Below are 27152 nucleotides of genomic sequence, written 5' to 3'. Positions count from 1 at the left end.
TTCAGTGTTGTTGAGGGGCCTTTTGACGCGAGATAATCTTAGCAAACGAAAAAAATAACCTCCTCTATTTGCTTATCTTCCAATCTCCTTTTCTACCTTTTTCCTCCTTTCCCTCTTGTCCTTCTTTCCCAGGTCTTCTCGCGTTGTTGTCATGGTGAATCGTTGTCATGGTGAGAGAGCAAGCAAAACCAGAGTAACTCCGGGTACCTTTTACCAATCATTTTACTACCTAAGTAAAAGCTGTCAAAAAGAGCTGAAAAAGAGATTAGGGCACCAGACCATATATGGTCAAATTCAAGATGGCGTCTGATTCAGACAGCCAAAACAAAGTGCTCTGTAAGCAAACTTGTGAATTGACAGATGACTTACATGATTTTTTGGATTATGGTTAACGTTATCTGGTTTATGGAATTTTGTGGTTGATTGTCATATTTATATTAGAGTACGAGCAGTAGCTCAGTGTTCGCTAATGTAGCAAAGAAACAAAGTAAAGTTGGGATAAGAAGGCATTACAATTGAAATGATCATGCTATGACATTTGACAAGGGTGGATGATGTCATATGTTTTAAACATATATCATTTTTGTTTCTGCTTCAAAAGAAAAGGTTGGAAATAAATGTGGGTGAAAAGTGAAATTTACTGTCTATTCCCTCTGTCCCTCAAATGAGACAAACGGGAACGGGTTTTGAGTAATATAACTAAGCCCAGACTGCCACCGTCATTTTGGATTTCCACCTGGGTAGATTTTGGTCACGTGCTAGGCAACGTATAATCAAAAACAAGATAGAATTTCATTTCAGGCCTATTTATCAATTGGTAGAGTATAACTTTCGCATTTTAGTACGTAGTATTTATTTTGAATCTTCAAATTGTCTTGAAACTTAAAAGAAAATTGTTCTTTAAAAATTCCCTGAAAATCGGTAGCCAAAATTATTTGTCTTGGTGTTACTTGATTATTCTCGTTAACCTGTAATTTGGTCAGTCGCCGGCACCTTCTGTTGCTTCACGCAGAAAAAACACACGATACGAAATGTAATGATCGATTTTGTCCCCAATCTCACGCCATAACAGAAAAAGCTTTTGAACACCTGTAGACTCCGAGCGCTTTGAAGTAAGTAATATTTTCAATGAATCTTCGGATTCTTTTCAAGTTCAAGGATTCTAAATTACAATTTTATGAAAAACAGGGTTGTTTTCTTATTTCAGTGTGAATCCTCGCACGCCTGCCAGTCGCTAGCGCCGCTTGTTGAAACTAAAACGAAAAAAATAAACTCTTTTAAGATTATTATTGGCTTCTTTTTCACCTCACCACTGTTCTTAGCAACAAAAGTCGCAACTTCGTTTGTTTATTACCAGCCAAAACTATCAAATGCACTAAAAAGCCTAAAGTCGAAAAAAAGTTTAAAGGAATCGACCAGTCGAGCGAGCGAGCGAGTGCCATTCTCCACATCATATCTACAACTCGTGAATTGCGCATGCGCGCAATTCACGAGTTAAAAAGCAAGCAGCTGGAAGGAGCACACTATAAAAACTCCGAGCTGCCACAGGAAGATGAGCTACTAACTCAGCCGAAACACCACATTGGGGAACAGCTTGCAGGAGAGTTTGGACGAGTTGATACGGGTAAATTATTGTTATTTGGTCGGCTACAACATGAAAATGCTTTCAAGGGTAGTTTTTCAGAAGTGCTGGTTGAGAAGTCACGTTTCGCCTAAGTATTTAACTTCATTTTCCAATTCACTCGATTTGAGTTTAGAGACCGGCTTAGTTTCAGGGAAATGTCAATGAAGGGGTTATTTAAATATCGTCACCGAATCGTTAAAATAATATTTTAATAATAATATTTAGAAGTTTCCTCCTTATTAAATTTGTTTCAAGCTATTTACAAGGGTCAAGGTTAACTTAGAGGACAACGTTATAGGTTTTTAAAAATATTTTACATGCCAAAGTTCTTACTTTGCCTCTGCCAGCTAAAATAAATATGACGGTGGCCGAATGTTCAGCTGCTAAACGCATCCACATTTTAAACAGAAATGTTATCGGTCTTATTATGAAATTTGAACGGAAAGCAAAAACTAAAATTTGTCAACTTGTGTTTGTATGCTTTGGTTTACCGTCAGCCCAAACAAAGTCTGCGGCGGATAGAAAGAACTAACATGGTATTTTCTTTAATAATATGAGTAGCAATGACATTTTATCTTCACTCGGCCGAACCACGTTATCGATAGATTATGAATTCAAAGAATTTTTAATTCGATCATCATCCCTTGAGGGAGCCGTTGAAATCGTCTTAGCCTGTCCGGGAATGCATACGATTCAGCTAATTTTGACCATTGACAACATTTAGGACCGGTTTTAATTCAGAGAAAAGACATCCGACTCAAAAAGACACCAAAAAAATAGGGAGCGATTGGCAGCCATCAAGGACGAAGTCGCTACAAGTCATAGCCATTCGGGTTGCTAAGTTGCGAGGCGATAAACCTGGCGAACGCGAGTTGAAAGTAAGCCAGTCTTCAACTGACAATTCAGCACCTAACAATGAACCATTCGAAAATTACAGTGGACGTTTTCCTAGGTTTACTGATTTAGATCTGTTTTAATATTTCAAGCCTTACCACCCATCTCGATAACAGGCAAAAGCGTTGCAAAGTTCATTTTAAAAGACATCTGCCTTAGCTTAATATCCTGGCATTTCTCCGAAATGGATCATTTCCATACGTATGCCTTTCATGAGAACATCCTCTCTTGACTTCTTTGTGAATTCCGATGCCTTCAACGTCCATCATTACGTCAACAACCTTCCTATAAGACAAAGAACTCCATATTTATTGGACAGAGCTCTATCTTTGCTTCCTTCCGTACGAACTCGCGGGCAGATTGATGTACTTACATTCTTCAACTGCATCAGACTTACGTCCCAGCTTACTTATGAAAGCATTGTTCATTTCGAAATAGAAATGTGAATAATTTTTTTTGCCGTGCTCCAGTTCACTGATTACGCTAAATCTAGCACTAACGATATATAACGATTGACGTTTTCTACTTATCACAAATGATCGGTGGCATTTAACATTTTTTGATATCAAAACACACAATAGCTGTATTTCAAAACGATGTGACTTAATGCCCAGCTGTCAGAAATTTTCACAGAATTTCCACTCAAAGGTTCTTCCAAAATTTCTCGAGAATATCAGATGTTGGTTTAGAAATGTCAAGCGATTCCTAATATTGATTTGGCTTTTTGGTGGACAGATTCTTCGAGCTTGAGCATACTTTAATATCGCTCGGTTGTCGACACTCAAAGGTTCTTTCAAACTTCCTACGAATATGAGATGTTTGTTTAGATATATCAAGCAATTCCAAAAATTAATGTGGCCTTTCAGTGGTCCAACCAAATAGACCAAATATTTTCCCATCCGCCTCGCCTAAACTCAGCAAATTTTATCACATATATTGCACTTTTGGTTTTTTTATCATGTCTTCTTGCACATTTAATCTTGCAAGGACCAACACAAGCTCGTGCAACTTTTACCAGCTCTGCTCGCACCATTGCATACGGCCCTTGTACCAAGATATTTGTTATAAATGTAATCTTCTAAAATAAAAGTACGTGCAGGGCCGCACATTAAGAAGACACCCAGTATGAAAACTGTAGTTACAAGGAGTTCTTTCCTTTTTTCCTTTCTTTTGAACCAGAAACAAAACTATTCGACAGCATATCATGATGGTTAACACATTCTGGAGAGGAGACACAACAAAGGTTATCCTGCTACAAGTTCTTCTTGCCAATTCTCTACTGCAGTTCTTGTCAGTCACAGGCGATGCTGCAACATGTAACACCAAATCTGGTAAGTATTACTATTACCCAGGTCTTTTTCATTTGTGAATATAATCAACAGTGAGAGTTCGCACTGAATTCTATGTTCCGCCAACTTGCTAATGATAAGCCAGGTTTTTACAAATTTGTGGCTCATAAACTTCTTTCCTTGTCCAGTAATACCTGAAGTTAAAATCTTCTCAAGTCCGCCAGACCCCACGCAACCTATCGGAGCAGCCATTCATCTGACCTGTGAAGCGCGACCGAGGGATGAAGACGTGCTTCTTCCCAGGAGATGGGTCAAGTATATTCAGTGGTATGATCCCCATGGGAGACCAGTTGGAGTCAAATGCCAAAACTCAAGACTAGCAAAGAAACTGAAATGTCTGTTAATTCTTAAGAATCTGACCGTAGAAAACTTCGGGAACTACACTTGTGAAGCAGAAAATGACTATGCTGGATACTGCAGAAGAAAATCCATTGAAATTCTCCCTAAAGGTAAGAATCAGATTATTCCTAACACAAATAAATTTGGGCAAGGTAAATATTTATTATCGTAGTTATTTCTTTTCGCTATCTCCATCAAAGGCTGTTGCAATAAAATAGCAAAGGTGGGTACGAAAATCAGCAATAGTGTAGGTGAAAAACAGGATATTTTTGCAAATTACATTTATTCAAGCTTTTCAAGATTATTCTCTTCCCCTACCCCCCTCACCCCACAGTTTCCACTTACTTGCCATAGTAATATTGATTGGTTATTTTGCAGAAAACTTAAGTCCACCTGAGACGACAAAGGCACCCCATCTTCTATTTCCTAAGGTCGTTGAAAACCCAAAGAACCAAAGCGCTTTCATTGGCTCCAATGTAACTTTTAACTGTACTGCCATGGGTCTTCAAACACCAGCCATCTCATGGATGAAGAACAACAATTCATATGCAGTAACATCCAATGTGAGAGCCAGCGTTGTTTCAGATGACAAAAATAATCACAGTCAGCTGATAATAACGGAAGTGAAGATAGAAGATAATGGCAAATATCAGTGCGTTGCAAGCAACAGTGCTGGTGAGAGGACATCGTAAGCGGCCTTCTTGTACATAAAAGAGTTAGGTAAGACTCCTTACATTGTTGGAAATTTTAGCCTTATGCAGTTGACTTTGGCCAATAAACATTGCAAAGAAATGTTTTACTTCTCACTCTTTCTCTCTGTTTAGTCCAACCCTAGGCTAAAATTTATTCTGCTTCAGGGGCCCTAATTAGTTGGTGACGCACTACCCTGCATATGAGGATGTCGAGGCACTGAGCGCGAGTGATTTAATGACAATGAGCGCGGGCGAGAACTTACGGGTGTCGGCCCTCGCGTGCACGTGTAACTTGCCTTCTCTTTACCAGCGTACTAAGTGGGCTGGATGTATGGTAGTAGTTCATACTCATAGTGAGCCTACTGAAGAAACGGAAACTGGATGATCTTTGCACAAAGTTGTCAGAAAGTACTGGTTAGTCTTTCGGTTTAATTAATCCTCTGAAATACTTTCACCACAGTAAGCATGTCTTGTTGTCACTTCCCTTTTAGAATCCAAAATAAACCAAGAGTCAGAAAAGGAAAAATGCTCAACCTCCCCCCACATTAGTTTCTCCACTTTATCTTACGCTATAATTGCTACCTTCATCGGTACCTTCATTGGTGGAATATGTGTGGGGTTTTGGTTCAGAACTATCAGACGCCGTGGAAAGGTAAGTTTTAATGTATAAATATCTCTTTAATTTCTCCAAATCAAGAGGCCATCTTTTTTGACAAATCGTTGTACACCCTACCTTCCCACTATGCCTTCTCCCTTCCCCCTCCCCCCCCCCCCCCTCACCGCGCCACCCTTATTGTCAAATAGAATGTAGAATCACTGTATCTTTTGTAGGAACCAACAAACGCAATTCGTTAAGATTAGGAATAGAAATTACGTTCCTAAAGCTTTCTCTCTCGGCACCCTTTTATCGGAACGACAGGTGCTGACCGCTGAAAAAGGGAATGTGAACTCGGGGAATCATGTAATCCCCTGTTTATGGTCAAACCTTACCCTCCTTCTTAATAGTAAATGCACTAACTAAGCTCTCGATCATCCTTCTACTCCTTCAAGAAAACCCTGAGAAACTCACAGAGGAGTTCAAACGATGTTCTTCACTTTAGGAAGTTAAGTTTCGTCCAAATCATCCTCCTCCTGTAAGGGAGCCGCGGAGTCCGCTCAGTGATTCTAAGCGTTTTAAGGTTTTAAAATATGCAAAAGCAGCCTATGGTTGAGCTAACACTATATAATAGATTCTCAATTTTACGAGAGAGGTCCCTCCGCCTACATTCTCAATATTGAGTAAGTCTTTCTTTCTATGCTCTCAATAATGAATACTCTACGCTTTTCCATTTGTTGGCAGATCACTTTCCATTCTGCAGACGACTGTGAGCAGGAAATGAACAAATTTAAACAGATCAAGTAGCTTCAAGTTTCTCTCTCGTCTTGGAATCGTATGCAGAATCCTAGTGCTTATCTGTTTGAGTTAGTTTGCTGTACGTGCATATGGATACACTAATACCCAGGTCTTCCTAGTTCCCGTAAGAGTCGTAGCGTATCACAAAAGTGCCAGGACCGTTTTCTTTTGATCGAAAAAGACAATCAATTCTTGATTGAAAAAGACTTACTGCTTGCATTTGACTTACTGTAAATCATCGACTTTTCCGTGGTTCTGAGAGTAAATTTACTGCAATTTAAACTCTGCACATAATTTGACGAACTCATGGATCCTTCGTAGTGTTTTGAGATTTGCCTCTTTTCATGATCATACCTGATAGACGAGGTTAATTTATTCATCTGCTGGTTAGAAAGAAACAATCCAGAACATAAGGATAACCAAGAGTTAGCGATGTTAGTGATACACAGGACATTAGAGAAAAAGATGCTATCAGATAATTGATAATTAAATTTCTAGTGTTAGAAATAGTAATATTTAAAATAATAGAATATTTTTAGCAAAATATAAATATTGTAAAGTAGGTACAAGTAGAATCAATTAACATTGATCCCTTGTTAGTTTTTGGAAGTAGTGATAGAGTACAAGTGAACCATAAGCAACTAAGCTGCAATCAAAAGTGGTGTTTGTGGATCTTCCTTCCCTTGTATCAATTGTTTAATTACAAGTTCGTCTTACCTTGATAGCGTTGATCAGGGATGGTGCTCCCTGTAGTGCCAGCCAGTGCCTTCAGTCTACTGTTTTTCGCGCCAAACGAAAAAACATAAGATGACTTCTAATTACAGTAGAGCAGCTGATGATTTTGTCAGCATCATCGACTGCTGTCGACCGCTGCCCCATATAAAGCTTATATCAAACTCCGAAAGCGATGATGTGGGAAAAAGACCTAGGTTAGCAACCAACCAACCCCATTTATGGAGTGGATTTGAATTAGCACACGGTCGTTCAGCATTCAGTGTTGTTAAGGGGCCTTCTGACGCGAGATAATCTTAGCACACGAAAAAAATAACCTCCTCTATTTGCTTATCTTCCAATCTCCTTTTCTACCTTTTTTCCTCCTTTCCCTCTTCTTCTTTCCCAGGTCTTCTCGCGTTGTTGTCATGGTGAATCGTTGTCATGGTGAGAGAGCAAGCAAAACCAGAGTAACTCCGGGTACCTTTTACCAATCATTTTACTACCTAAGTAAAAGCTGTCAAAAAGAGCTTGAAAAAGAGATTAGGGCACCAGACCATATATGGTCAAATTCAAGATGGCGGCTGATTCAGACAGCCAAAACAAAGTGCTCTGTGAGCAAACTTGTGAATTGACAGATGACTTACATGATTTTTTGGATTATGGTTAACGTTATCTGGCTTATGGAATTTTGTGGTTGATTTTCATATTTAAATTAGAGTACGAGCAGTAGTTCAGTGTTCGCTAATGTAGCAAAGAAACAAAGTAAAGTTGGGATAAGAAGGCATTACAATTGAAATGATCATGCTATGACATTTGACAAGGGTGGATGATGTCATATGTTTTAAACATATATCATTTTTGTTTCTGCTTCACAAGAAAAGGTTGGAAATAAATGTGGGTGAAAAGTGAAATTTACTGTCTATTCCCTCTGTCCCTCAAACAAGACAAACTGGAACGGGTTTTGAGTGATATAACTAAGCCAAGACTGCCACCGTCATTTTGGATTTCCGCCTGGGTAGATTTTGGTCACGTGCTAGGCAACGTATAATCAAAAACAAGATAGAATTTCATTTCAGGCCTATTTATCAATTGGTAGAGTATAACTTTCGCATTTTAGTACGTAGTATTTATTTTGAATCTTCAAATTGTCTTGAAACTTAAAAGAAAATTGTTCTTTAAAAATTCCCTGAAAATCGGTAGCCAAAATTATTTGTCTTGGTGTTACTTGTTTTCTCGTTAACCTGTAATTTGGTCAGTCGCCGGCACCTTCTGTTGCTTCACGCAGAAAAAACACACGATACGAAATGTAATGATCGATTTTGTCCCCAATCTCACGCCATAACAGAAAAAGCTTTTGAACACCTGTAGACTCCGAGCGCTTTGGAGTAAGTAATATTTTTAATGAATCTTCGGATACTTTTCAAGTTCAAGGACTGTAAATTACAATTTCATGAAAAACAAGGTTGTTTTCTTATTTCAGTGTGAATCTTCGCACGCCTACCAGTCGCTAGCGCCGCTTGTTGAAACTAAAACGAAAAAAAATAAACTCTTTTAAGATTATCATTGGCTTCTTTTTCACCTCACCACTGTTCTTAGCAACAAAGGTCGCCACTTCGTTTGTTTATTACCAGCCAAAACTATCAAATGCACTCAAAAGCCTAAAGTCCAAAAAAATTTAAAGGAATCGACCAATCGAGCGAGCGAGCGAGCGAGTGCCATTCTCCACATCATATCTACAACTCGCTCTTGCGCATGCGCGCAATTCACGAGTTAAAAAGGAAGCGGCTTGAAGGAGCACACTATAAAAACTCCGAGCTGCCACAGGAAGATGAGCTACTAACTCAGCCGAAACACCACGTTGGGGAACAGCTTGCAGGAGAGTTTGGACGATTTGATACAGGTAAATTATTGTTATTTGGTCGGCTACAACAAGAAAATGCTTTCAAGGGTAGTTTTTCAGAAGTGCTGGTTGAGAAGTCACGTTTCGCTTAAGTATTTAACTTGATTTTCCAATTCACTCGATTTGAGTTCAGAGACCGGCTTAGTTTCAGGGAAATGTCAATGAAGGGGTTATTTAAATATCGTCACCGAATCGTTAAAATAATATTATACACTTTCTCTGGTATTACGTTTCAGTTGTAACCTATTTAGAAACTTCGAGAAGTTTCCTCCTTATTAAATTTGTTTCAAGCTATTTACAAGGGTCAAGGTTAACTTAGAGGACAACGTTATAGGTTTTTTTAAAATATTTTACATGCCAAAGTTCTTACTTTGCCTCTGCCAGCTAAAATAAATATGACGGTGGCCGAATGTTCAGCTGCTAAACGCATCCACATTTTAAACAGAAATGTTATCGGTCTTATCATGAAATTGGAACGGAAAGAAAAAACTAAAATTTGTCAATTTGTGTTTGTATGCTTTGGTTTACCGTCAGCCCAAACAAAGTCTGCGGTGGATAGAAAGAACTAACATGGTATTTTCTTTAATAATATGAGTATCAATGACATTTTTCTTCACTCGGCCGAACCACGTTATCGATAGATTATGAATTTAAAGAATTTTTAGTTCGATAATCATCCCTCGAGGGAGCTGTTAAAATCGTCTTAGCCTGTCCGGGAATGCATACGATTCAGCTAATTTTGACCATTGACAACATTTAGGACCGGTTTTAATTCAAAGAAAAGACATCCGACTTAAAAAGACACCAAAACAATAGGGAGCGATTGGCGGCCATCAATGACGAAGTCGCTACAAGTCATAGCCATTCGGGCTGGTAAGTTGCGAGGCGATAAACCTGACGAACGCGAGTTGAAAGCAAGCCAGTCTTCAACTGACAAGTCAGCACCTAACAATGAACCATTCGAAAATTACAGTGGACGTTTTCCTAGGTTTACTGATTTAGATCTGTTTTAATATTTCAAGCCTTACCACCCATCTCGATAACAGGCAAAAGCGTTGCAAAGTTCATTTTAAAAGACATCTGCCTTAGCTTAATATCCTGGCATTTCTCCGAAACGGATCATTTCCATACGTATGCCTTTCATGAGAACATCCTCTCTTGACGTCTTTGTGGATTCCGATGCCTTCAACGTCCATCATCACGTCAACAACCTTCCTATAAGACAAAGAACTCCATATTTACTAAACAGAGCTCTAACTAACTTCGCTTCCGACCGTACGAACTTGCGGGCAGATTGATGTACTTACATTCTTCAACTGCATCAGACTTACGTCCCAGCTTACTTTTGAAAGCATTGTTCATTTCGAAATAGAAATGTGGATAATTTTTTTGCCGGGCTCCAGTTCACTGATTACGCTAAATCTAGCGCTAACGATATATAACGATTGACGTTTTCTACTTATCACAAATGATCGGTGGCATTTAACATTTTTTGATATCAAAACACACAATAGCTGTATTTCAAAACGATGTGACTTAATGCCCGGCTGTCAGAAATTTTCACAGAATTTCCACTCAAAGGTTCTTCCAAAATTTCTCGAGAATATCAGATGTTGGTTTAGAAATGTCAAGCGATTCCAAATATTGATTTGGCTTTTTGGTGGACAGATTCTTCGAGCTTGAGCATACTTTAATATCGCTCGGTTGTCGACACTCAAAGGATGAATATCAGATGTTTGTTTAGATATATCAAGCAATTCCAAAAATTAATGTGGCCTTTCAGTGGTCCAACCAAATAGACCAAATATTTTCCCATCCGCCTCGCCTAAACTCAGCAAATTTTATCACATATATTGCACTTTTGGTTTTTTTATCATGTCTTCTTGCACATTTAATCTTGCAAGGACCAACACAAGCTCCTGCAACTTTTACAAGCTCTGCTCGCACCATTGCATACGGCCCTTGTACCAAGATATTTGTTATAAATGTAATCTTCTAAAATAAAAGTACGTGCAGGGCCGCACATTAAGAAGACACCCAGTATGAAAACTGGAGTTACATGGAGTTCTTTCCTTTTTTCCTTTCTTTTGAACCAGAAACAAAACTATTCGACAGCATATCATGATGGTTAACACATTCTGGAGAGGAGACACAACAAAGGTTATCCTGCTACAAGTTCTTGTTGCCAATTCTCTACTGCACTTCTCGTCAGTCACGGGCGATGCTGCAACATGTAACACCAAATCTGGTAAGTATTACTATTACCCAGGTCTTTTTCATTTATGAATATAATCATCAGTGACAGTTTTATTCTTTTAATTGTTGACACTTCATTCAGGAAGGCAATTTTTCGCCAACTTGCTAATGATAAGCCAGGTTTTTACAAATTTGTGGCTCATAAACTTCTTTCCTTGTCCAGTTATACCTGAAGTTAAAATCTTCTCAAGTCCGCCAGACCGCAAGCAACCTATCGGAGCAGCCATTAATCTGACCTGTGAAGCGCGACCAAGGGAAGAAGACGCGCTTCTTCCCAGGAGATGGGTCAAGTATATTCTGTGGTATGATCCCCATGGGAGACCTGTTGGAGTCAAATGCCAAAACGCAAGACTAGTAAAGAAACTGAAATGTCTGTTAATTCTTAAGAATCTGACCGTAGAAAACTTCGGGAACTACACTTGTGAAGCAGAAAATGACTATGCTGGATACTGCAGAAGAAAATCCATTGAAATTCTCCCTAAGGGTAAGAATCAGATTATTCCTAACACAAATAAATTTGGGCAGGGTAAATATTTATTATCGTAGTTATTTCTTTTCGCTATCTCCATCAAAGGCTGTTGCAATAAAATAGCAAAGGTGGATACGGAAATCAGCAATAGTGTAGGTGAAAAACAGGATATTTTTGCAAATTCCATTTATTCAAGCTTTTCAAGATTATACCCTTCCCCTACCCCCCTCACCCCAAAGTTTCCACTTACTTGCCATAGTACTATTGATTGGTTATTTTGCAGAAAACTTAAGTCCACCTGAGACAACAAGGGCACCCCATCTTCTATTTCCTAAGGTGGTTGAAAACCCAAAGAACCATAGCGCTTTCATTGGCTCCAATGTAACTTTTAACTGTACTGCCATGGGTCTTCCAACACCAGCCATCTCATGGATGAAGAACAACAATTCATATGCAGTAACATCCAATGTGAGAGCCAGGGTTGTTTCAGATAACAAAAATAATCACAGTCAGCTGATAATAACGGAAGTGAAGATAGAAGATAATGGCAAATATCAGTGCGTTGCAAGCAACAGTGCTGGTGAGAGGACATCGTCAGTGGCTTTCTTGTACATAAAAGAGTTAGGTAAGACTCCCTTACATTGTTGGAAATTTTAGCCTTATTCAGTTGACTTTGGCCAATAAACATTGCAAAGAAATGTTTTACTTCTCACTCTTTCTCTCTGTTTAGTCCAACCCTAGGCTAAAATTTATTCTGCTTCAGGGGCCCTAATAAGTTGGTGACGCACTACCCTGCATATGAGGATGTCGAGGCACTGAGCGCGAGTGATTTAATGACAATGAGCGCGGACGAGAACTTACAGGTGTCGGCCCTAGCGTGCACGTGTAACTTGCCTTCTCTTTACCAGCGTACTAAGTAGGCTGGATGTACGGTAGTAGTTCATACTCATAGCAAAGGCGGGTACGGAAATCAGCAATAGTGTAGGTGAAAAACAGGATATTTTTGCAAATTCCATTTATTCAAGCTTTTCAAGATTATTCCCTTCCCCTACCCCCCTCACCCCAAAGTTTCCACTTACTTGCCATAGTACTATTGATTGGTTATTTTGCAGAAAACTTAAGTCCACCTGAGACAACAAGGGCACCCCATCTTCTATTTCCTAAGGTGGTTGAAAACCCAAAGAACCATAGCGCTTTCATTGGCTCCAATGTAACTTTTAACTGTACTGCCATGGGTCTTCCAACACCAGCCATCTCATGGATGAAGAACAACAATTCATATGCAGTAACATCCAATGTGAGAGCCAGGGTTGTTTCAGATAACAAAAATAATCACAGTCAGCTGATGATAACGGAAGTGAAGATAGAAGATAATGGCACATATCAGTGCGTTGCAAGCAACAGTGCTGGTGAGAGGACATCGTCAGCGGCCTTCTTGTACATAAAAGAGTTAGGTAAGACTCCCTTACATTGTTGGAAATTTTAGCTTTATTCAGTTGACTTTCGCCAATAAACATTGCAAAGAAATGTTTTACTTCTCACTCCTTCTCTCTGTTTAGTCCAACCCTAGGCTAAAATTTATTCTGCTTCAGGGGCCCTAATAGGTTGGTGACGCACTACCCTGCATATGAGGATGTTGAGGCACTGAGCGCGAGTGATTTAATGACAATGAGCGCGGGCGAGAATTTACGGGTGTCGACCCTCGCGTGCACGTGTATCTTGCCTTCTCTTTAAGAGCGTACTAAGTAGGCTGGATGTATGGTAGTAGTTCATACTCATAGTGAGCCTACTGAAGAAACTGAAACTGGATGATCTTTGCACAAAGTTGTCAGAAAGTACTGGTTAGTCTTTCGGTTTAATTAAGCCTCTGAAATACTTTCACCACAGTAAGCATGTCTTGTTGTCACTTCCCTTTTAGAATCCAAAATAAACCAAGAGTCAGAAAAGGAAAAATGCTCAACCTCCCCCCACATTAGTTTCTCCACTTTATCTTACGCTATAATTGCTACCTTCGTCGGTACCTTCATTGGTGGAACATGTGTGGGGTTTTGGTTCAGAACTATCAGACGCCGTGGAAAGGTAAGTTTTAATGTATAAATATCTCTTTAATTTCTCCAAATCAAGAGGCCATCTCTTTTGACAAATCGTTGTACACCCTACTTTCCCACTATGCCTTCTCCCTTCCCCCCCCCCCCCTTCACCGTGCCACCCTTATTGTCAAATAGAATGTAGAATCACTGTATCTTTTGTAGGAACCAACAAACGCAATTCGTTAAGATTAGGAATAGATATTACGTTCCCTAAGGCTTTCTCTCTCGGCACCATTTTATCGGAACGACAGGTGCTGGTCGCTGAAAAAGGGAATGTGAACTCGGGGAATCATGTAATCCCCTGTTTATGGTCAAACCTTACCCTCCTTCTTAATAGTAAATGCACTAACTAAGCTCTCGATCATCCTTCTACTCCTTCAAGAAAACCCTGAGAAACTCAGAGAGGAGTTCAAACGACGTTCTTCACTTCAGGAAGTTAAGTTTCGTCCAAATCATCCTCCTCCTGTAAGGGAGCCGCGGAGTCCGCTTAATGATTCTAAGCGTTTTAAGGTTTTAAAATATGCAAACGCAGCCTATGATTGAGCTAACACTATATAATAGATTCTCAATTTTACGAGAGAGGTCCCTCCGCCTACATTCTCAATATTGAGTAAGTCTTTCTTTCTATGCTCTCAATAATGAATACTCTACGCTTTTCCATTTGTTGGCAGATCACTTTCCATTCTGCAGACGACTGTGAGCAGGAAATGAACGAATTTAAACAGATCAAGTAGCTTCAAGTTTCTCTCTCGTCTTGGAATCGTATGCAGAATCCTAGTGCTTATCTGTTTGAGTTAGTTTGCAGTACGTGCATATGGATACACTAATACCCAGGTCTTCCTAGTTCTCGTAAGAGTCGTAGCGTATCACAAAAGTGCCAGGACCGTTTTCTTTTGATCGAAAAAAACAATCAATTCTTGATTGAAAAACACTTACTGCTTGCATTTGCCTTATTGTAAATCATCGATTTTTCCGTGGTTCCGAGAGAAAATTTACTGCAATTTAAACTCTGCCCATAATTTGACGAAATGATGGATCCTTCGTGTTTTGAGATTTGCCTCTTTTCATGATCATACCCGATAGACGAGGTTAATCTATTCATCTGCTGGTTAGAAAGAAACAATCCAGAACATAAGGATAACCAAGAGTTAGCGATGTTAGTGATACACAGGACATTAGAGAAAAAGATGCTATCAGATAATTGATAATTAAATTTCTGGTGTTAGAAATAGTAATATTTAAAATAATAGAATATTTTTAGCAAAATATAAATATTGTAAAGTAGCTACAAGTAGAATCAATTAAAATTGATCCCTTGTTAATTTTTGGAAGTAGTGCTAGAGTACAAGTGAACCATAAGCAACTAAGCTGCAATCAAAAGTGGTGTTTGTGGATCTTCCTTTCCTTGTATCAATTGTTTAATTACAAGTTCGTCTTGCCTTGATAGCGTTGATCAGGGATCTTGCTCCCTGTAATGCCAGCCAGTGCCTTTAGTCTACCGTTTTTCGCGCCAAACGAAAAAACATAAGATGACTTCTAATTACAGTAGAGCAGCTGATGATTTGTCAGCATCATCGACTACTGTCAACCGCTGCCCTATATAAAGCTTATATGAAACTCCGAAAGCGATGATGTGGGAAAAACACCTAAGTTAGCAACCAACCAACTCCATTTATGGAGTGGATTTGAATTAGCACACGGTCGTTCAGCATTCAGTGTTGTTGAGGGGCCTTCTGACTCGAGATAATCTTAGCACACGAAAAAAATAACCTCTTCTATTTGCTTATCTTCCAATCTCCTTTTCTACCCTTTTTCCTCCTTTCCCTCTTGTCCTTCTTTCCCAGGTCTTCTCGCGTTGTTGTCATGGTGAATTGCTGTCATGGTGAGAGAGCTAGCAAAACCAGAGTAACTCCGGGTACCTTTTACCAATCATTTTACTACCTAAGTAAAAGCTGTCAAAAAGAGCTTGAAAAAGAGATTAGGGCACCAGACCATATATGGTCAAATTCAAGATGGCGGCTGATTCAGACAGCCAAAACAAAGTGCTCTGTGAGCAAACTTGTGAATTGTCAGATGACTTACATGATTTTTTGGATTATGGTTAACGTTATCTGGTTTATGGAATTTTGTGGTTGATTGTCATATTTATATTAGAGTACGAGCAGTAGTTCAGTGTTCGCTAATGTAGCAAAGAAACAAAGTAAAGTTGGGATAAGAAGGCATTACAATTGAAATGATCCTGCTATGACATTTGACAAGGGTGGATGATGTCATGTGTTTTAAACATATATCATTTTTGTTTCTGCTTCAAAAGAAAAGGTTGGAAATAAATGTGGGTGAAAAGTGAAATTTACTGTCTATTCCCTCTGTCCCTCAAATGAGACAAACGGGAACGGGTTTTGAGTGATATAGCTAAGCCCAGACTGCCACCGTCATTTTGGATTTCCGCCTGGGTAGATTTTGGTCACGTGCTAGGCAACGTATAATCAAAAACAAGATAGAATTTCATTTCAGGCCTATTTATCAATTGGTAGAGCATAACTTTCGCATTTTAGTACGTGGTATTTATTTTGAATCTTCAAATTGTCTTGAAACTTAAAAGAAAATTGTTCTTTAAAAATTCCCTGAAAATCGGTAGCCAAAATTATTTGTCTTGGTGTTACTTGATTTTCTCGTTAACCTGTAATTTCGTCAGTCGCCGGCACCTTCTGTTGCTTTACGCAGAAAAAACACACGATACGAAATGTAAAGATCGAATTTGTCCCCAATCTCACGCCATAACAGAAAAAGCTTTTGAACACCTGTAGACTCCGGGCGCTTTGGAGTAAGTAATATTTTTAATGAATCTTCGGATTGTTTTTAAGTTCAAGGATTCTAAATTACAATTTTATGAAAAACGAAGGTTGTTCTCTTATTTCAGTGTGAATCTTCGCACGCCTGCCAGTCGCTAGCGCCGCTTGTTGAAACTAAAACGAAAAAAAATAAACTCTTTTAAGATTATCATTGGCTTCTTTTTCACCTCACCTCTGTTCTTAGCAACAAAGGTCGCCACTTCGTTCGTTCATTACAAGCCAAAACTATCAAATGCACTTAAAAGCCTAAAGTCCAAAAAAAATTTAAAGGAATCGACCAATCGAGCGAGCGAGCGAGTGCCATTCTCCACATCATATCTACAACTCGCTCTAGCGCATGCACGAAATTCACGAGTCAAAAAGCAAGCGGCTGGAAGGAGCACACTATAAAAACCCTGAGCTGCCACAGGAAGATGAGCTACTAACTCAGCCGAAACACCACATTGGAGAACAGCTTGCAGGAGAGTTTGGACGATTTGATACAGGTAAATTATTGCTATTTGGTCGGCTACAACAACAAAATGCTTTCAAGGGTCGTTTTTCAGAAGTGCTGGTTGAGAAGTCACGTTTCGCTTAAGTATTTAACTTGATTTTCCAATTCACTCGATTTGAGTTTAGAGACCTTTAGTTTCAGGGAAATGTCAATGAAGGGGTTATTTAAATATCGTCACCGAATCGTTAAAATAATATTATACACTTTCTCTGGTATTACGTTTCAGTTGTAACCTATTTAGAAACTTCGAGAAGTTTCCTCCTTATTAAATTTGTTCAAGCTATTTACAAGGGTCAAGGTTAACTTAGAGGACAACGTTGTAGGTTTTTAGAAATATTTTACATGCCAAAGTTCTTACTTTGCCTCTGCCAGCTAAAATAAATATGACGGTAGCCGAATGTTCAGCTGCTAAACGCATCCACATTTTAAACAGAAATGTTATCGGTCTTATTATAAAATTTGAACGGAAAGAAAAAACTAAAATTTGTCAATTTGTGTTTGTATGCTTTAGTTTACCGTATACCGCCAGCCCAAACAAAGTCTGCGGCGGATAGAAAGAACTAACATGGTATTTTCTTTAATAATATGAGTAGCAATGACATTTTATCTTCACTCGGCCGAACCACGTTATCGATAGATTATGAATTCAAAGAATTTTTAATTCGATCACCATTCCTAGAGGGAGCCGTTAAAATCGTCTTAGCCTGTCCGGGAATGCATACGATTCAGCTTATTTTGACCATTGACAACATTTAGGACCGGTTTTAATTCAGAGAAAAGACATCCGACTTAAAAAGACACCAAAACAATAGGGAGCGATTGGCGGCCATCAAGAACGAAGTCGCTACAAGTCATAGCCATTCGGGTTGCTAAATTGCGAGGCGATAAACCTGACGAACACGGGTTGAAAGTAAGCCAGTCTTCAACTGACAAGTGAGCACCTAACAATGAACCATTCGAAAATTACAGTGGACGTTTTCCTAGGTTTACTGATTTTGATCTGTTTTAATATTTCAAGCCTTACCACCCATCTCGACAGTAAGCAAAAGCGTAGCAAAGTTCGTTTTAAAAGACATCTGCCTTAGCTTAATATCCTGGCATTTCTCCGAGATGGATCATTTCCATACGTATGCCTTTCATGAGAACATCCTCTCTTGACCTCTTAGTGAATTCCATTGCCTTCCACGTCCATCGTTACGTCAACAACCTTACTATAAGACAGAGAACTCCATATTTACTAAACAGAGCTCTAACTACACTGTACAGGGAAACCTCGCTTCCGTCTGTACGAACTCGCGGGCAGATTGATGCCCTTACATTCTTCAAATGCATCAGACTTACGTCCCAGCATACTTATGAGAGCATTGTTAATTTCGAAATAGAAATGTGGATAATTTTTTTTTCGGGCTCCAGTTCACTGATTACGCTAAATCTAGCACTAACGATATAACGATTGACGTTTTCTACTTATCACAAACGATTGGCGGCGTTTAACATTTTTTGATATCAAAACAGACAATAGCTGTATTTCAAAACGATGTCACTAAATGCCTGGTAATCAGAAATTTTCACAGAATTTCCGCCGAAAGGTTCTTCCAAAAGTTCTTGAGAATATCATTTATTGGTTTAGAAATGTCAAGCGATTCCAAACATTGATTTGGCTTTTGGAGGACAGTTCTCTTCTTCTCTTCTTTGGGCATACTTTAATATCGCTCGGTTGTCGACACTCAAAGGTTCTTTCAAACTTCCTACGAATATCAGATGTTTGTTTTCATGCTTACATGAAACTCCAAAAGCGATGATGTAGAAAAAAGACCTAAGTTAGCAACCAACCAACTCCATTTGTAGGGTGGATTTGAATTAGCACACGGTCGTTCAGCATTCAGTGTTGTTGAGGGGCCTTCTGACGCGAGATAATGTTAGCACACGAAAAAAAAAAACCTCCTCTATTTGCTTATTTTCCCATCCTTTTTCTATCTTTTTTCCCCTTTTCTTTCTTGTCCCTCCTTCTCAGGACTTCTCGCGTTTTCTTTTTAGAGAGAGAGAGCAAGCAAAACCAGAGTAACTCTGGGTACCACTTACCAATCATTTTATTACCTAAGTATGTAAAAGCTGTCAGAGAGAGCTTGAAAAAGGGATTACGGTACCATACCATATTTGGTCAAATTTAAGATGGCGGCTGATTCAAACAGCACAAAAAAGGAAGCGGCTGGCAGGAGCACACTATAAAAACACAGAGCTGCCACAAGAAGATCAGCCACTAACTCTACCGAAACACTACATTGGGGAACAGCTTGCAGGAGAGTTTGGACGATTTGATACAGGTAAATTATTGTTATTTGGTCGGCTACAACAACAAAATGCTTTCAAGGATAGTTTTTCAGAAGTGCTGGTTGAGAAGTCACGTTTCGCTTAAGTATTTAACTTGATTTTCCAATTCACTCGATTTGAGTTTAGAGACCCTTTGTTTCAGGGAAATGTCAATGAAGGGGTTATTTAAATATCGTCACCGAATCGTTAAAATAATTTTATACACTTTCTCTGGTATTACGTTTCAGTTGTAACCTATTTAGAAACTTCGAGAAGTTTACTCCTTATTAAATTTGTTTCGGGCTATTTACAAGAGTAAAGGACAATTTAGAGGATAACGTTATAGGTTTTTAAAAATATCTTACATTCCAAAGTTCTTACTTTGCCTCTGCCAGCTAAAATAAATATGACGGTGGCCGAGTGTTCAGCTGCTAAACGCATCCACATTTTGAACAGTTTCAACATTTTCGTCTTGTTTCACCCGCAGAAATGTTATCGGTCTTATTATGAAATTTGAAATAGAAAAGAAAAAACTAAAATTTGTCAATTTGTGTTTGTAAGCTTTGGTTTACCTTATGCCACCAGCTAAAACAAAGTCTGCGGTGGATAAAAAGAACTAACATGGTGTTTTCTTTAATAATATGAGTAGCAATGACGTTTTATCTTCACTCGGGCGAACCACGTTATCGATAGATTATGAATTCAAAGAATTTTTAATTCGATCACCATTCCTAGAGGGAGCCGTTAAAATCGTCTTAGCCTGTCCGGGAATGCATACGATTCAGCTTATTTTGACCATTGACAACATTTAGGACCGGTTTTAATTCAGAGAAAAGACATCCGACTTAAAAAGACACTTAAAAAATAGGGAGCGATTGGCGGCCATCAAGGACTAAGTCGCTACAAGTCATAGCCATTCGGGCTGCTAAGTTGCGAGGCGATAAACCTGACGAACACGGGTTGAAAGTAAGCCAGTCTTCAACTGACAAGTGAGCACCTAACAATGAACCATTCGAAAATTACAGTGGACGTTTTCCTAGGTTTACTGATTTCGATCTGTTTTAATATTTCAAGCCTTACCACCCATCTCGACAACAGGCAAAAGCGTTGCAAAGTTCGTTTTAAAAGACATCTGCCTTAACTTAATATCCTGGCATTTCTCCGAAATGGATCATTTCCATACGTATGCCCTTCATGAGAACATCCTCTCTTGACTTCTTTGTGAATTCCGATGCCTTCAACGTCCATCATTACGTCAACAACCTTACTAGAGACAGAGAACTCCATATTTACTAAACAGAGCTCTAACTACACGGTACAAGGAAACTTCGCTTCCGTCCGTACGAACTCGCGGGCAGATTGATGCACTTACATTCTTCAAATGCATCAGACTTACGACCCAGCTTACTTATGAGAGCATTGTTAATTTCGAAATAGAAATGTGGAAAATTTTTTTTTTCGGGCTCCAGTTCACTGATTACGCTAAATCTAGCACTAACGATATAACGATTGACGTTTTCTACTTATCACAAACGATTGGCGGCGTTTAACATTTTTTATATCAAAACACACAATAGCTGTATTTCAAAACGATGTGACGTTTTCTTTGAGTTTTGGCATGTGACTTCAACTGGTCTCCCATGGGAGGACGCCGCTAATTGTTTTTTCCAAACAATTAGCGGCGTTTAACATTTTTTTATCTCAAAACACACAATAGCTGTATTTCAAAACGATGTGACTAAATGCCTGGCTGTCAGAAATTTTCACAGAATTTCCGCCGTAAAGGTTCTTCCAAAAGTTCTTGAAAATATCAGATGTTGGTTTAGAAATGTCAAACGATTCCTAATATTGATTTGGCTTTTTGGTGGACAATTCTCTTCTTCTCTTCTTTGGGCATACTTTGATATCGCTCGGTTGTTAACACTTAAAGGTTCTTTCAAACTTCCTACGAATATCAGATGTTTGTTTAGATATATCAAGCAATTTCAAAAATTAATGTGGCTTTTCAGTAGTCTAACCAAATAGACCAAATATTTTCCCATCCGCCTCGCCTAAACTCAGCCAATTTTATCACATATATTGCACTTTTGGTTTTTTTATCATGTCTTCTTGCACATTTAATCTTGCAAGGACCAACACAAGCTCGTGCGACTTCTACCAGCTCTGCTCGCACCATTGCATACGGCCCTTGTACCAAGATATTTGTTATAAATGTAATCTTCTAAAATAAAAGTACGTGCAGGGCCGCACATTAAGAAGACACCCAGTGTGAAAACTGTAGTTACAAGGAGTTCTTTCCTTTTTTCCTTTCTTTTGAACCAGAAACAAAACTATTCGACAGCATATCATGATGGTTAACACATTCTGGAGAGGAGAAACAACAAAGGTTATCCTGCTACAAGTTCTTGTTGCCAATTCTCTACTGCACTTCTCGTCAGTCACGGGCTATGCTGCAACATGTAACACCAAATCTGGTAAGTATTACTATTACCCAGGTCTTTTTCATTTGTGACTATAATCAACAGTGACAGTTTTATTTTTTTAATTGTTGACACTTCATCCAAGAAGGGAATTTTTCGCACTGAATTCTATGTTCCGCCAACTTGCTAATGATAAGCCAGGTTTTTACAAAGTTGTGGCTCATAAACTTCTTTCCTTGTCCAGTTATACCTGAAGTTAAAATCTTCTCAAGTCCGCTAAACCACACGCAACCTATCGGAGCAGCCATTAATCTGACCTGTGAAGCACGACCAAGGGATGAAGACGTGCTTTTTCCCAGGAGAAGGGTCAAGTATATTCAGTGGTATGATCCCCATGGGAGACCAGTTGGAGTCAAATGCCAAAACTCAAGACTAGCAAAGAAACTGAAATGTCTGTTGATTCTTAAGAATCTGATCATAGAAAACTTCGGGAACTACACTTGTGAAGCAGAAAATGACTTTGCTGGATACTGCAGAAGAAAATCCATTGAAATTCTCCCTAAAGGTAAGAATCAGATTATTCCTAACACAAATAAATTTGGGCAAGGTAAATATTTATTATCGTAGTTATTTCTTTTCGCTATCTCCATCAAAGGCTGCTGCAATAAAATAGCAAAGGTGGGTACGAAAATCAGCAATAGTGTAGGTGAAAAACAGGATATTTTTGCAAATTCCATTTATTCAAGCTTTTCAAGATTATTCCCTTCCCCCACCCCCCTCACCCCAAAGTTTCCACTTACGTGCCATAGTACTATTGATTGGTTATTTTGCAGAAAACTTAAGTCCACCGGAGACAACAAAGGCACCCCATCTTCTATTTCCTGAGGTGGTTGAAAACCCAAAGAACCAAAGCGCTTTCATTGGCTCCAATGTAACTTTTAACTGTACTGCCATGGGTCTTCCAACACCAGCCATCTCATGGATGAAGAACAACAATTCATGTGCAGTAACATCCAATGTGAGAGCCAAGGTTGTTTCAGATAACAAAAATAATCACAGTCAGCTGATAATAACGGAAGTGAAGATAGAAGATAATGGCAAATATCAGTGCGTTGCAAGCAACAGTGCTGGTGAGAGGACATCGCCAGTGGCTTTCTTGTACATAAAAGAGTTAGGTAAGACTCCCTTACATTGTTGGAAATTTTAGCCTTATTCAGTTGACTTTGGCCAATAAACATTGCAAAGAAATGTTTTACTTCTCACTCCTTCCCTCTGTTTAGTCCAACCCAAGGGTAAAATTTATTCTGCTTCACGGGCCCTAATAAATTGGTGACGCACTACCCTGCATATGAGGATGTTGAGGCACTGAGCGTGAGTGATTTAATGACAACGAGCGCGGGCGAGAACTTACGGGTGTCGGCCCTCGCTTGCATGTGTAGCTTGCCTTCTCTTTACCAGCGTACTAAGTAGGCTGTATGTATGGTAGTAGTTCATACTCATAGTGAGCCTACTGAAGAAACGGAAACTGGATGATCTTTGCACAAAGTTGTCAGAAAGTGCCGGTTAGTCTTTCGGTTTAATTAAGCCTCTGAAATACTTTCACCACAATAAGCATGTCCTGTTGTCACTTCCCTTTTAGAATCCAAAATAAACCAAGAGTCAGAAAAGGAAAAATGCTCAACCTCCCCCCACATTAGTTTCTCCACTTTATCTTACGCTATAATTGCTACCTTCATCGGTACCTTCATTGGTGGAATATGTGTGGGGTTTTGGTTCAGAACTATCAGACGCCGTGGAAAGGTAAGTTTTAATGTATAAATATCTCTTTAATTTCTCCAAATCAAGAGGCCATCTTTTTTGACAAATCGTTGTACACCCTACCTTCCCACTATGCCTTCTCCCTTCCCCCTCCCCCCCCCCCCGCTTCACCGTACCACCCTTATTGTCAAATAGAATGTAGAATCACTGTATCTTTTGTAGGAGCCAACAAACGCAATTCGTTAAGATTAGGAATAGAAATTACGTTCCCAAAGCTTTCTCTCTCGGCACCCTTTTATCGGAACGACAAATGCTGACCGCTGAAAAAGGGAATGTGAACTCGGGGAATCATGTAATCCCCTGTTTATGGTCAAACCTTACCCTCCTTCTAAATAGTAAATGTACTAACTAGGCTCTCGATCATCCTTCAATCTTTCAAGAAAACCCTGAGAAACTCACAGAGGAGTTCAAACGATCTTCTTCACTTTAGGAAGTTAAGTTGCGTCCAAATCATTCTCCTCCTGTAAGGGAGCCGCGGAGTCCGCTCAGTGATTCTAAGCGTTTTTGTTTTCGACAAGGTTTTAAAATATGCAAAAGCAGCTTATGATTGAGCTAACACTATATAATAGATTCTCAATTTTATGAGAGGTCCTTCTACCTACATTCTCAATATTGAATAAGTCTTTCTTTCTATACTCTCAATAATGAATACTCTATGCTTTTCCATTTGTTGGCAGATCACTTTCCATCCTACAAACGACTGTGAGCAGGGAAAGAACGAGTTTAAACAGATCGAGTAGCGTCAAATTTCTCTCTCGTCTTGGAATCGTATGCAGAATCCTAGTGCTAATCTGTTTCCGTTAGTTTGCTGTCTGTGCACATGAATACACTAATACCCAGGTCTTTTTCTAGTTCCCGTAGGAGTCGTAGCGTATCACAAAAGTGCCAGGACCGTTTTCTTTTGATCGAAAAAGACAATCAATTCTTGATTGAAAAACACGTACTGCTTGCATTTGCCTCACTGTAAATCATCGATTTTTCCGTGGTTCCGAGAGAAAATTTACTGCAATTTAAACTCTGCCCATAATTTGACGAAATGATGGATCCTTCGTGTTTTGAGATTTGCCTCTTTTCATGATCATACCCGATAGACGAGGTTAATTTATTCATCTGCTGGTTAGAACGAAACAATCCAGAACATAAGGATAACCAAGAGTTAGCGATGTTAGTGATACACAGGACATAAGAGAAAAAGATGCTATCAGATAATTCATAATTAAATTTCTAGTGTTAGAAATTGTAATATTTAAAATAATAGAATATTTTTAGCAAAATATAAATATTGTAAAGTAGCTACAAGTAGAATCAATTAAAATTGATCCCTTATTAGTTTTTGGAAGTAGTGCTAGAGTACAAGCGAACCATAAGCAACTAAGCTGCAATCAAAAGTGGTGTTTGTAGATCGTGCTCCCTGTAGTGCCAGCCTGTGCCTTCAGTCTACCGTTTTTCGTGCCAAACGAAAAAAACATAAGATGACTTCTAATTACAGTAGAGCAGCTGATGATTTTGTCAGCATCATCAACTGCTGTCGACCGCTGCCCCATATAAAGCTTATATGAAACTCCGAAAGCGATGATGTGGGAAAAAGACCTACGTTACCAACCAACCAACTCTATTTGTAGAGTGGATTTGAATTAGCACACGGTCGTTCAGCATTCAGTGTTGCTGAGGAGCCTTCTGACGCGAGATAATCTTAGCACACGAAAAAAATAACCTCCTCTATTTGCTTATCTTCCAATCTCCTTTTCTACCCTTTTTCCTCCTTTCCCTCTTGTCCTTCTTTCCCAGGTCTTCTTGCGTTGTTGTCATGGTGAATCGTTGTCATGGTGAGAGAGCAAGCAAAACCAGAGTAACTCCGGGTACCTTTTACCAATCATTTTACTACCTAAGTAAAAGCTGTCAAAAAGAGCTTGAAAAAGAGATTAGGGCACCAGACCATATATGGTCAAATTCAAGATGGCGGCTGATTCAGACAGCCAAAACAAAGTGCTCTGTGAGCAAACTTGTGAATTGACAGATGACTTACATGATTTTTTGGATTATGGTTAACGTTATCTGGTTTATGGAATTTTGTGGTTGATCGTCATATTTATATTATTATATTTATATTATATTATATAATGATTGGTATCGTTCCGGATGATTTGAAAATTGCTCGTGTCATACCTATTTTTAAATCAGGTGACAAAGCTCTCTTCAGCAACTACAGACCTATTTCTGTTCTACCGTGCTTTTCAAAGTTTTTGGAACGAATAATTTACAACCGTATTATGAATTATCTCAGTGACTCCGATGTCTTATGTGATAATCAATATGGCTTTAGAAAAAATCGCTCTCCTAGCCTTGCGCTTATCGATTTGTGTGACAAAATTTCTTCTGCATTTGATAGAAAAGAACATGCCATTGGAGTATTCCTAGATCTTTCGAAAGCATTCGATACGGTAAATCACGACATTCTTTTTGAAAAACTCAATCATTATGGGATCCGTGGTCTGGCACTTGAATGGGTCAAAAGCTATCTTTCTGAGAGGACACAATTTGTCGAATTTAATAACGTTAGATCTGCCCCACAGGGATTCCCTGTGGGGTGCCTCAAGGTTGGTCCCTTATTTTTTATCCTGTATGTTAATGATTTGAACAATGCTTCCCTGCTTGATGCAATCTTGTTTGCTGATGATACAAACTTATTTATCTCCCATAATGACCCTGTTTACCTAATTAACACATTAAATAGAGAATTAAACAAATTGTCAACCTGGTTTGCAGCAAACCGGCTCTCCTTGAATTTAGCCAAGACTAATTTTATGGTATTCAAGCCTTGGCAAAAGAAGCAATCCTTTGAATTTCAAGTTTTCATAAATGAGCAGTCTATTCTTCGTGTTTCTGAGACCATGTTTTTGGGTGTTTTATTAGATGACAATTTGACCTGGAAATCGCATATATCCTTAACAGCAAATAAATTATCCAAATCTATAGGTATTATTCATAAATCTAGGTTTTTTCTCTCTACTCACTCCCTTCGTACTTTATACAATTCTATGATCCTTCCATATTTGTATTATTGCAATTTAGCTTGGGCTGGTACCTATAAGTCAAACCTTCAAAGAATTGTAACCTTACAGAAACGTGCGTTAAGAATAGTAAGCAATTCTACATACATTGCCCATACTGGCCCTATTTTAAAGGAACTTAAACTCTTAAAATTTCATGATATCCATTCGTTTCAATTAGGTACTTTTATGTTTTCATTCGAGAACTCTACACTCCCTTCCAAATTCAATAACTTTTTTTTACTGAATAGTCAAATCCACAATTATAATACTAGGAATGCTCAGTCCTTCCGTTTGCCACTGTGCAGAACGAACACCAGGAAGTTTTCAATTTACTTTCAAGGTCCAAACTTTTATAATTCGTTAAATTCTGACATAACTAGTTCTCCCTCCTCCGCTTCTTTTAAAAGAAAGCTTAAGGAATTTCTCCTCTCTAAGTATTAGCTTCTGTAAGGCAGTAATTCTTAACTAACTTACTTAATATGTGTG

The 27152-nt window shown here is 38.8% G+C and overlaps 3 protein-coding genes and 1 pseudogene across 6 annotated transcripts in view; 3 read left to right on the top strand and 1 right to left on the bottom strand.

Moving 5' to 3' along the window:
- Nucleotides 1-169, bottom strand: part of LOC149049902 (uncharacterized) — a 46731-nt pseudogene extending 46562 nt beyond the window's left edge. Inside the window, exon 1 of the transcript XR_016182381.1 lies at nt 97-169. The product of XR_016182381.1 is annotated as an uncharacterized LOC149049902 (transcript). The remainder of the gene's footprint in view (nt 1-96) is intronic.
- Nucleotides 1-6890, top strand: part of LOC149049901 (fibroblast growth factor receptor-like) — a 49932-nt gene extending 43042 nt beyond the window's left edge. Inside the window, exons 2-6 of the mRNA XM_089195575.1 lie at nt 3698-3849; nt 3996-4316; nt 4585-4926; nt 5390-5550; nt 6238-6890. Of these exons, the coding sequence (XP_089051701.1) occupies nt 3723-3849; nt 3996-4316; nt 4585-4898 (762 nt within the window). The 5' untranslated portion in view covers nt 3698-3722 and the 3' untranslated portion in view covers nt 4899-4926; nt 5390-5550; nt 6238-6890. The remainder of the gene's footprint in view (nt 1-3697; nt 3850-3995; nt 4317-4584; nt 4927-5389; nt 5551-6237) is intronic.
- A 1882-nt stretch (nt 6891-8772) lies between these two features.
- Nucleotides 8773-15042, top strand: LOC149049900 (muscle, skeletal receptor tyrosine protein kinase-like). 2 transcript variants are annotated; one of them, XM_089195558.1, is made up of 7 exons: nt 8773-8905; nt 11002-11153; nt 11325-11645; nt 11914-12255; nt 12743-13084; nt 13549-13709; nt 14392-15042. In XM_089195558.1, the coding sequence occupies exons 2-7, from the start codon at nt 11027-11029 to the stop codon at nt 14452-14454; spliced, it is 1356 nt and encodes a 451-aa protein (XP_089051684.1). In that variant the 5' UTR covers nt 8773-8905; nt 11002-11026; the 3' UTR covers nt 14455-15042. The 2 variants fall into 2 exon arrangements, with proteins under 2 accessions (XP_089051684.1, XP_089051683.1); XM_089195557.1 differs by lacking the exon at nt 8773-8905 and having other exon boundaries at nt 10919-11153.
- Nucleotides 15043-19102: 4060 nt separating this feature from the next.
- LOC149049899 (fibroblast growth factor receptor-like) lies at nt 19103-24939 on the top strand. Of its 2 annotated transcripts, none has more exons than XM_089195565.1 (6): nt 19103-19389; nt 21698-21849; nt 22040-22360; nt 22629-22970; nt 23435-23595; nt 24291-24939. In XM_089195565.1, the coding sequence occupies exons 2-6, from the start codon at nt 21723-21725 to the stop codon at nt 24351-24353; spliced, it is 1014 nt and encodes a 337-aa protein (XP_089051691.1). In that variant the 5' UTR covers nt 19103-19389; nt 21698-21722; the 3' UTR covers nt 24354-24939. The 2 variants fall into 2 exon arrangements, with proteins under 2 accessions (XP_089051691.1, XP_089051692.1); XM_089195566.1 differs by lacking the exon at nt 19103-19389 and adding an exon at nt 21469-21588.
- The last annotated feature ends 2213 nt before the right edge of the window (nt 24940-27152 follow it).

The sequence above is a fragment of the Pocillopora damicornis genome, chromosome 2 (genome assembly GCF_964200805.1).
Source record: "Pocillopora damicornis chromosome 2, jaPocDami1.2, whole genome shotgun sequence".
Taxonomy (NCBI): domain Eukaryota; kingdom Metazoa; phylum Cnidaria; class Anthozoa; order Scleractinia; family Pocilloporidae; genus Pocillopora; species Pocillopora damicornis.
This window is presented reverse-complemented; position numbering and strand designations above follow the sequence as displayed.